This window comes from Hippocampus comes, unplaced genomic scaffold (genome assembly GCF_001891065.2).
Source record: "Hippocampus comes isolate QL1 unplaced genomic scaffold, H_comes_QL1_v1.1 scaffold164, whole genome shotgun sequence".
NCBI lineage: Eukaryota > Metazoa > Chordata > Actinopteri > Syngnathiformes > Syngnathidae > Hippocampus > Hippocampus comes.
Window position 1 is genome coordinate 234,793 of NW_017805005.1, and position 11,461 is coordinate 246,253.

The following is an 11,461-nucleotide window of genomic DNA, read 5'->3' on the forward strand; positions in this document are numbered from 1 at the left end:
TTTTTAAAATGCATAGTAAAAATATCTTATTACTTCTGGTTTTATATTCATGTGCATTCTGACCCGATTTATTTATAAAATGCATATTACACAATGTAATATATTACAAATATTTAACTTTATGCTAATTTGTTGTTTAAAATTAAAAATATCTTATTACTTCTGGTTTTATATTCATATAATAAAAATATATAAATATTTATTATCCAGTTTGAAAAAGAAATGCCAATTATGTGCTCTCCTTTTGATTCGTGGAATACAGTGAATACTCTATTTTATGCTATTATTGTAATGTATTAGTAATATTACATATCAATATGTACAATGCGTCGCATATAATGCCACGATTTTTATAATTAGGTCAGAAAGATAAAAACCCGTCAACAAAACCACTTCCGCATTTGTTTCCTTGCCACACCAATGAAAAACCTCGTTAGGTCCTCCACCTCCTGACAACATCCAATGGCAAACGATCAGGGGCGGGGCCACGGTGCCAATGCTCGATGAAATTAAAAAAAGAGTTCAGGCGGATTTGCATGGGACCATCCACGTGCACCAGGGGGCCAGTGGGGGGCGTGCGTGTCCGGTCAAGTGGTTTGAGCTCCTGCTGTCTGCGTGGAGTTTGGTAAATAAGGAGTTTTGACCTCATGGCGCAGAGACGCGCGCCGACTGGATACGAATGACGACCCAGGCGCTCTCCAATATGAACGTGTATCCTTCATTTTTCTAATATACTGTTTCTTCATCGGTTGGAGTCGCTTTGACCTCGTGGGAGTCGAAAGCGAACCACGCCTGCTGGTGAGTGAACACAGATTATCACGCATTATCGGACGTGTTTAATCCCTGTGATTTAGCCGCGCTGCAACCCTCATTAATTTGCACAAGTTTGTTTCAAAGTGCACATTTTGCCACACTGGTCTGTGCTAGCTAGCTTACAGCCACAACAACGTGGCGCAGCTTGTTTATAGAGAGCGTCAGTGACCCCGCTGAACACTTAAATTGGACACATTTGCCTAAATTTGTCAATAGGATTAATGTGCAATGAGTGCATTTGGTGGGTGAATGAAAGTGACGTCAGTTTGTTTGCTAACGAACCTTGTTTTTGAACATGTTGTCAATAAAGTTGCAGTTTGATCTTGGTTTGTTTTGCATTTTTTTTTTTTTGACATGGCAGAACCCGAAGATAAAAGATTAATAGATCCAGTTAACACATTTATTTGCTACCGTTTGTGGCGTAACAAATTCATAAATCAGATTTTTATGCACACAAAGTGCCTGGATCTTTGAAAGGGTAACTTTGTCGTCAGTGTCTTGATAATAAAGTTGTGGGGGTTTATTGTTTTATGTCAGCACACAAAGTTTAATTTCATAGACCAATTTAACACTTTGATGTTGTTAAGTGTGTCATAATAAGTTCCTAAATATGATTTATATGCACTCAGAGGGACAAAATATTTTTTGAAAAGTCAACTTTCAAGTTAGTGTCTTATTAATAAAGTTTTATAATTTATTGAGAAATGATACCAGACGAAGTTAAAAGTTTAAAGTTGAATAAAGGCATTTAACATTTTGAGTTAGATTCTTATGCCTTACTGAGGTCGTAAATGGAATTCATGTTCAATAAGTGAACTCAGTAGGTGAATGGAAAGTATGTTGTTTTGAAGGCTGAGCTTCTATGCAAATTCCCAATCATTTAAAATATGACAACGAACTAAGTTTAAAGTTAAATATAGACTGGAGTTTGACATATGTGTTTTGTTTATGACCTTGTTTTTATCAATAACCCAGTCCAATAATCACCATCGTGCTAATGTTTGTTTTATCTTATCATTTGTTATTGTTTTAACTGGGCTGTTATCTGCATTTTGCCTCAACAACATAACTTGACTATAAAATACAAAGTAATCCTCTAGGATTGCACTTTATTTCAATTGTTATTCAATCCTTTTGTTAAATTCATTGTTTTTTTTTTTTTTTGTTTGAGCATTATTCTGAATTTTGTCATCAGCCTAGCAGAGGCAAAAAAACATAAAGCTTCTGGACTGAATTTTAACTGGAAAAAGAAGTACTTCATGTTCTAATACAACTACAAATAGTCAAGTATAACATTTTGAACATTTAACACAGCTTTAAACAAAGATTACAGTATTATTGACGCATTGTTAGAATGATAAAAAAAAAAAATAATGCCACGCAAATACAAAAGTAATACAAATAGTAAAATACATGTGCTTATTGTTTACTCAGGTATAATTCTGCCTGCCCTTAATTTAGAATGTGACTGTAACACTTCCCATCCAATATGTTCACACATGTAGACTCTGTCCTATTTTCATTACTGTGACCGAACTGTGTGTGCATGCAAGTTTGTGTGTGTCTGTGTGTGACACACACAGACACACACACACACACACACACACACACGTGTGAGTGTATAGGAGTTGCAGTGCAGAAGAGTCCAGACCAGCCAACAGCTGAGGCTCACCCGTGTGCTTTTCTATGTTGTTGTTTTGTGTGCAAGCATACACATGCAGTAGTACAGTTAAGCCAGTTCAGTCAGTGCTTGTTTTGGATCCTCACATTTAATTTCTCCAATTGTTGTTCTCTATTTTTTGGTGTGTTTTGTTTAGTGCTGGAAGTGACACACGGGAAGATCGTTTACATTTTGCAACAGTAGTTCCTCATTCATGGTGTTTTGTGTGTGTGTGTGTGTGTGTGTGTGTGTGTGTGTGTGTGTTGGGGGGGTTGTTTTCATGGTACAACCCAAATTTAACTAAAAATTAATATTTTGGTTACACCTTGTTATATGCATGCCAGGCCAGTAGGGGGTGATCACATCATAAACGCGCATAGACAAATATTTAGTGGTGCACCTGATTGCATACATAATTTGATTTTTAAAATTCAATGATGTTTTATAATTGATTAATACAATAGTACTACTATAACTTACTGTTTGCCAAATTCTGACCTAAAACAAATGATCTGCAGTCTTTTATGTCGACTACGTTTTGTTTTAAAAAAAAAAAATTGAATACAGTGTCAACAAGTTTAAGTATATAAAACATTCTATATTGTATAATAATACTTTCAGCCAGAATCGGACCCTGAATTGTCCAAAAAAAAAATCTGTATTTACAACTCATGATATAATATTACTTTATAAGATCAAACTACTTCCTGTTTGGCCTCCTTGACAGATCAATCGGAAGCCACTTTTCTACTGCCTCCTGACAAGTGACAATGGGAGATGAGAAGGGCAGTGTATGCAGAAAAGTGGTGAAGATTGCACGACTGTCTTGTGTCCTATGTGTTGTGTTGTGTTATTTTTGTTATTTTGACTTCAAAATGGCGCCGCGAGAGTGGCTGCCTTTCCAGCAGCTCCTATATTTTGTTGTTCTACTTCTTCCTTTCATAACTTTGCTGCTGTGTATTGGGAATTTCTCCATTGCGAGACTAATAAAGGTTTTCTTATCTTATCTTATCTTATCTTATCTTATCTACTTTTCCTTAGCCTTGACCCAAACAAACCTCCATGTTACAAATGTAAACAACGAAGCGTCATCCATTATTGTTTTGGTCATGAGGTGCCAATGCATGACTACACTCCATTTTGGCACACCACCGTTGTATTTAGCGCATATGTTTAAATTGAGCCGCCATGTTAACACAAGGTCAAAACAACATCAGTGGGACGAGTTAGCTTGAGGGTTGAGGAATCGTTTTGTTGTTGCCGTTGTGGGTTTGGCTCATTTCGCAATGTTTTTGCTGTTGTGCAATAGCAAGTTGGTCCCGATTCATTTCGTCAGTATTTAAAAAAAAAAAAAAAAAAAAAGTGTGTGTGTGTGTGTACACTCTAGCAGCGGAATGTAGGTGTTGCTCAGGTGTTGAGGTGTGTCCACGAGAGAGTAAAAAAAAAAAAAAACTTCATCAATCCAGCTTTGAGCTGAATATCGAACAAATGGATCATAAATATGAAATAATATAAAGCAGGCTGTAACGGATTAATGTAATTTCCATTTATTTCAATTGGAAAAGATCATTTGAGATTTGGTGTTAAGAGCATGGCAACGGAACAAATGAAAATCATGTCTTAAAGCACCACTGTAGTTTTTTTAACATGACAAAAAACGTAGACAAAATACGTCATGCTCACCAGGAGGCATACAAACTTCAAATGTATCAATGTGTGTAGATCTCTCCTGACAGGTTTTGCAAGTCGATTTCGTCTGTAACATTTTTGTTCCGACCAAACGATAAGAGGATGAGAAAAAAAAAGGTGAGATTTGTGTGGGCCAACAAGATAAATCTGATTAAAGTGATATAATTTAATTTAAATCAACCAGAACTACTGATTATGAAGGCCATTGGCAGATTGACATGGCAACACGAAGAAGCTGAAATCTGATTGGACCCCCAAAAAAAATCTAACTACCCCAAAAATACTATTGGCAATAAATGAATAAAATTTTAGGGAACCTATATTGTAGGTCAATGCTAACGGTGGTTTTCAGGCCAGCAGAGAAGGCCCTGACCGCTAAGCACTGCTATTTAGTATTTAGAACATCAACACGGGGGGGAACCGTGCGCTATGTTTAGCGGTCAAGCCTCGATCGGGAAAACAATGCGGCCGTCCGACTTTCAACAGCATTCCTTCCACCTCTTGTCAAATGTGTGGGTGAGGATTCGGTCAGGGAGTATTTTAAGCAGTGCAGTGGTCGCCCGGAGAGGCAGAAAGAAGAGCACAGAGTACGTGCCAGGGTTTCTTCCTCGTAACATCTCTTTTTAACACACTTTTTGTTGTTTTGTAGTGGGCCTGTCATGGCGGGCGACATGATGATGCTAATGCGAGGCCTGGCTAAGCTGAGTCAGGCCGTCGTGGAGACGCAGGGCACTGCCCTGCGTGGAGGGACAGGTGAGTGGAGCCTCTGGACACAAAATGGAGCTCCAGGCAGCTGCCAGTGCTGCTAACATGAGCTTTTATTGTTGTTGACTACATTTGCCAAGACACGGTGGTTGACTCTTTAGCACGTCTGCCTCATAATGCAGAGGTGCAGGGTTCGATTCCAGCTCTGGCCTTCATGTGTGGAGTTTGCATGTTCTCCCCGTGCCTGCGCGGGTTTTCTCTGGGTACTTCGGTTGGATGGATGGAAATGAATTGAAATATACCTTTAATCATTGGTAATGCACCACAAGGCAAATATCATACAAAATGGAGCTCCATGTAGCTGCTAATTGTGCTGACATTAGCAAATAATTGTTGCCAAGTACAACACATTAACTCAAGTTTATACAGCACAGGGCTCAAGTTAACACTTTAGTGACAGGCCTGTTAAATTACGCTTCTTTTTAGATGTTATTTATTTATTTATTTAACCTGTATTTAACCAGGTAATGCTATTGAGAACGGATCCTCTCTTACAATGCTATCCTGGCTGCAGACAGCGGAGTAATATCAAAGTGAAATAAGAGCAAGGACAAATAAATATCTGTATGTCTAATTAGCTAAAAATGCGACATTAGCCAAAGGCTAAAAGGAGCATCATTTAACAGCTTTTGTGAAAAGACTGCGAATGAAAGCTTGGGTTTAATGGTCTATGTATTGCTAATTGTGCTACCATTTGCATTTAATTGTTGATAAGAATGCTACATTAGCCAAAGTTTATACATGTTTTCGACAGGATTGCTAAAAACTGCTTAGCATCATGTGACGCTAGCTAAATACTCTGTTAGTCAAAAATTGTACAATGTTGAACAACAGTTCACAATTTTTGTGACGGGGTGCCAACATTAGCGTGGTAATAACAATGACGCTAAAATAAGCTTTGTTTCAGAAAATGCTACATTAAACACCCTGGTGATGGTCACATGTAGTGAACAAGATGGTTTAAGTGTTTTTAAGAGTCTGTAATAAATATTTACAACATATTTTAGTGTGAAGTAATTTTATAAACAAATAAAAATGTTTTGTGCTAAATAGGAAGCCTTCCTGCTGTCGGTGCTGCTGTCCAAAGCTTCCAGTCGGCCGCCGAGCAAGGAATCGCCATGGTGGTGACGAAAGCACAGGTAAGCGCTTTGTCTCAATGTTCCAAAATGAAATCTTGCTGTCATTCCTAGCGTGCCCTAATGTTTCAAACTAAGGAGCTGAGTCAGCAGCAAGCCTCCTCCTCGTCCGAGTTTCCTCAGGACGACTTCTCCTCGACTGAGTTCAGCGAGTACGACGAATTCGCGGCCGATCATCCTGCTGGCGCTAACAAGGGAGCATCTGATCCGAGCCCAGCGAGTGGGACGAAGAGCTCGCCGTTCGCTGGCTACAAGGATCCTTCCCGAGAGTTTGGCAACAGGTGGTACCACAGTGATGTACGCCATCAGCACCTGCTGACAAGAAGAGGCGCGTGGCTCCAGGCATGCGGGCGGCGGGGTTACCACCAGGAGCCGTCGTCGTCGGTGAGCGGGCTGACGGCCGAAGACCTGGAGAAGGCTCGGCAGAGCAAGCAGGTCGACGTAAAGCCGCACAAGCAGATGGTGACGTTTGCTTTTTAATTTCTCAAGATGTTCTGTCTCACTATGATAATTTATTCATAATTTAGTCGTAGTAGCAGTAGTATTTTATTGTGTTCAGTGTTGTTTTTTACCGAAAGGTCTTTGTTCACAGAGATCCGTCACTTTATGTGTCATAAGTACAATTGGTATTGTTACTTGGTATCGGTAGTGGTAATACACAAGTCGAAGAGTGGTATCGAACATCCCTTTTTAGGTGTAATTATTTTGGGGATTTTATTTATATATTTATTTATTCATTCATTTATTTATTTGTTTATTTATTTTGGGAAACATATCATGAATTTATTTAGTTAGTATTTAGTATCCTTTTTGTTTTGATCATTTATCTATCCTGATTTTGTGTTTTGCAATTTCTTTCCCCCTTACTTGTTATTTATCTCTGTTGATATATTTTGTCTTACTTTTAGTTGAGCGAAAGAGCCCGTGAGAGGAAGGTGCCCGTAACCCGCCTGAGCAGGCTCGCCAACTTTGGAGGTAACGCTTCTGTTTCATGACCCCGCACACCTCCACCCCCACCTTTTTATGTCAAGTATAAAAATATACTTAGTCCGTCCTTTATTTAAAAAAACAAAACAAAAATTGTTGTCCTTCGTCCCAAAAATGGGCGTCCATCCGGGACAGACATATGCTCATTTTCTGGCAGTTTACAACTCCTCTCAGATCAAAATCTGTCTCCTTTCCAAGTGTAGCCACTAATGATAGCCTAGCTTGAATAGTAGCGAGCTAGAGTTTGCACTTTAGTGTCGTGACTGGCCTTCTTTCGAATCAGGGCTCAGGTTTCTGGACTGATTAATCACATTTATTAACATTTGGAAGCTAACTTGGGTAAAAACAAAAACAGCGTGCCTTTGCTAGCATGCTAAAGTCACCCCGATTCGAATGTGACAACTACCGATTGATGTCAGAATTTGATATTGGTTGATGGCGTCGTGGTGAAGTCAACAAGATTGGACAATGTGAACATTATGGCACATAAATTGGGTTGTTGCAGCGACGAGGCGTCCTTGTGGGCCTTTCTTCTTCTTGCTTCTGCTGCTGTTTGTTGCCTTACAGATTTTTGTGCTGTGATGATGTAACCATGCTGTTATGTAACCCAGAGAGCAGCCTTGGATGAGTCGTACAGCCCCCTAGTCCTCTCTTGAATCGAGGTTATCACAGCTCACCACAACAAATATTGCAGGGCTAAAAAACAAATACAACCCCAGCAGGAACTGTTATTAAAAAGGAAATACTTTTTTTTTTTTTTTTTTTTGATAAATCCCTCTCCCCCATACATTTCAAATCACCTACCTTTGGAATAAGTCATTGTTGTTGAACAAGGTTAAGCTCATGTCCATTTAAAAGATGATTTTGTCTTCTTATTTTTGCCTTCTTTTTTTTCAAAAGAAAAATGTGCTTTTTCGGTTAAAATGTTCAGGTATGTAAGCCATTGTAAAATAAAAAAATGTGTTTTAAATACTTTTTTATCGTTCAGTATTATTCAGTAGTAGCACCAACTGAACAACATTCTCAGTCCCCTGATTGGCTCAACGTGTTATTATTTATATTGGATTACTTTTGTAGGAAAATGTATTTTATTTATTTTATTTCATAAAATGCTTTCACTCACTCATTTTAGAAACTTTGAAATATTGATTGTTGTTTGCAATTCTTTTGGAAGTTTCGATCATATTTTTGGGGGATTTAAAAAAAAATCAAATGCTATTTTTTTCATTGTTTACATTGAAATCGTTTTTCAAAAATACTATTTAAAATTTTTTGGGATTGGATTTTCTTTGTTTTACATTTTTTGAAAAAAGTAATGAATTATTAACTTATTTTGTATTGTAATTATTTTGGTGTGTCTCATTTAATTTGCTAAATATAATTTTCTTTTATATTGTCATTTATTTATGTGATCACTTTCATGAAAACTATTCATTTTATTGAAACGATAGCGACAATCCTCATGTACTGAACTCACACCTTGCTGCAGGAACCCCACAAATGCGAAAATGTGTTTTGTTTTGTTTTTTTTTTCACCAGGTTTAGCTGTGGGTCTGGGAATCGGGGCCTTGGCGGAGGTCGCCAAGAAGACCATGCGACATAACGACGCGGCAGGTAACACACACACACAAACACAGGCATGCTTTCTTTTTAAAATTTTCATTCCAAAATGTTCAATGTGTATTTATTTACGTCTCTTGAATGGGTGAAAGTTATCTTTGTTGATGCAGCAGAAGAAGAAGCATACCGGACATTCTTTCATGCCTGTTGTTGTTTGCAGACAGGCAGGCACACGCTGCTACTACACTCCCCAAATAAACAGACGCTCACTCTCAGCACAGTGATCCGCTTAATCACACACACACACACACACACACACACACACACACACACACACACACACACACACACACACACACACACACACACACACGTCTTTGTTGGAAATCCAGTCAGGCTACTTGCGTTAAACCCCCGTGATGTGACACTACACACCCTGTTGACCCACTGACACGTTCAGAAACACACATTATTCTTATTATTATTTTTAATTTTAAAATCCTTTTTAGACGCATTCGATTTATTGGATCCATTTTAGTGTATTTATTTATTTTGGGTGTGTCTGTGTGTGTGTTTGCAGGCGAGAATAAAAAGGCCGTGCTGGACTCGAGTCCCTTCTTGTCCGAGGCCAATGCCGAACGCATCGTCAGGACTTTGTGCAAAGTGCGAGGGGCCGCACTCAAGCTCGGCCAGATGCTCAGTATTCAAGGTGAGCGTGCAAAAATGCAAACGTGGGCTGGGTGGGGGGGGGGGCAAATAAAATGACTTGCACATTGCCAAGTTGGATTGGAAACAATTTGCTCCTGAGCTCCACCTACAGGCATGGGGTGTAATTACTTCAACAGAAGAACGACTGCTTTCATCTGTGTTCAAAACAGGACGAGGGATTCCAAAATAGCGTTTCATGCCCCTGTTAGGGTTTCAATCAAGAATTAGTCTTTCAAAGTTGGCTTGAAAGACAATGTTATGATTTCAAGGTAGGGTTTTCTACCCATTTTAAAGTTTTCATCGAGCATCTTTCTTATGCCGGCGCATAAGAAAATGTGTGAGCCATGAAAATATATCTGCTCAAAGCCTCTGCTGGCTAGAATATATCCCACCACTTGATTGCGGGACTTGCACGACGCTCTAAAGCGTTTTTTTTTTTTTTTTTTCTCATTTACACACACTCGGTGCCAACAATGAGGCACTCCAATGAGGCCACACTAGCCCAAAATCCACACAGGCCACACAGCTTGACTTGACAGTGACTGTGTCCACACAGTCACTGTCAAGTCAAGCTAAAAATAAAAAACATTAGCTTGACATGCGTGCGGGCTCAGGCTGATGAGGCGCTCTAAAAATCGGAAACAAATCTCCGGATCCACTTTACTGGGTCTCGAAAGCTGTCCACATGTCAACCACACATTGATATTTTAAATTCCTAACCAATGTTTTGCTGTTTGAATTCCAAATCCGAGCCAAGTCCGAGTGTGTACGTCCTGAGTCATTGCTGTCGAGTTCTGCTGGCGCTGCGACACGTGCGCTGTGTCATGTTACACAACAGGTGGAGGTAGGACGTGCAGGCTGTAAACAAGCCGTCAGCGAGATCCAGTTGCACTTCTCAGAGCGTCGTTCTTTTTTATTTATGTTGCTTGAAAACTGCCGACCGTGAAATGGGCCCCGCCCGCCCGTCCTTCTTTCCGTCTTCGCAGCAAACATAGAAGGTAGTAAAAGTTTATTGGACAAAAGGGAAACGTTAGATCGGGTATCAGCGCAATGCTGGTCATATGTCCCTTTAAAATGACCGCATGTCATAAATCAATGCAAATACGTTGCAAAGGCCTCGCACAAAGACAACGCAAGTCACTTCAATGTCATGGGGGGGGAAAAAATGCTGAAAGGGCGTGAGTCTATTTCTAAAGTGACAGTATGTGCCGCTTGGCTACTTTTAGGCGCTCTTGATGTTTGCTCTTCAAGGCCACACCTGCCGTCTCATCTTGATAGTGATTTGTGTTAATCTCCGGGTGTAATTAGCACGAAATGGAACAGCTTTTATGATGTCATTTAGAAATAGCACAAGACCCGCAATGACTTAACTGGGGTTGCTGTTTTCTTCGCGAGTGAGTTTTCGGGATTGATTTTGATAGGGTTTTTTTTTTCATATTTACATGAATTCATGAAGCTTTTTAGTACTGTATTCGAGTTTTGTTCATTTTTTTGTCGGATTACATTGTATTTATTTGTATTGTTTATTGTATTGCTTGTAATTATATTTACATAAATTTATTTGTTTACATTTTATATATTTTTAGTCAACATTCCTCAATGTGTTTTTGTTATAATGTATTTGTATTTTTAAATATTTTTTTAAATAATTAAATAAATGTGTTAGTGTTTTATATTAGTCTTATATATATATATATATATATATATATATATATATATATATATATATACACCCCCTAACCATGCATGGAGTCCCCCATTCAGCTCGGGTCCTCTACCAGAGGCCAGGAAGCTTGAGGGGTCTGCGCAGTATCCTTGCTGTTCCCAGCACTGCACATTTCTGGACTGAGATGTCCGATGTTGTTCCCGGGATCTGTTGCAACCACTCATCTAGTTTGGGGGTCACTGCCCCAAGTGCTCCGACCAACACAGGCACGACTGTCACCTTTACCTTCCAGGCTCTCTCCAGCTCCTCTCTGAGCCCTTGGTATTTCTCGAGTTTCTCGTGTTCCTTCTTTCTGATGTTTCCATCACTTGGGACCGCTACATCCACTACAACGGCTTTCCTCTGCCCTTTATCGATGATCACGATATCTGGTTGGTTCGCCATAACCATCTTGTCAGTCTGGATCTGGAAGTCCCA

At 39.3% G+C, this 11,461-nt stretch overlaps 1 protein-coding gene across 1 annotated transcript in view; it reads left to right on the forward strand.

Annotated features, from left to right (window-relative positions):
- Window positions 1-547: 547 nt before the first annotated feature.
- Window positions 548-11,461, forward strand: part of coq8aa (coenzyme Q8A, genome duplicate a) — a 15,465-nt gene continuing 4,551 nt past the window's right edge. Inside the window, exons 1-7 of the mRNA XM_019859291.1 lie at window positions 548-798; window positions 4,812-4,915; window positions 5,981-6,066; window positions 6,142-6,525; window positions 6,972-7,038; window positions 8,590-8,664; window positions 9,191-9,319. Of these exons, the coding sequence (XP_019714850.1) occupies window positions 4,822-4,915; window positions 5,981-6,066; window positions 6,142-6,525; window positions 6,972-7,038; window positions 8,590-8,664; window positions 9,191-9,319 (835 nt within the window). The 5' untranslated portion in view covers window positions 548-798; window positions 4,812-4,821. The remainder of the gene's footprint in view (window positions 799-4,811; window positions 4,916-5,980; window positions 6,067-6,141; window positions 6,526-6,971; window positions 7,039-8,589; window positions 8,665-9,190; window positions 9,320-11,461) is intronic.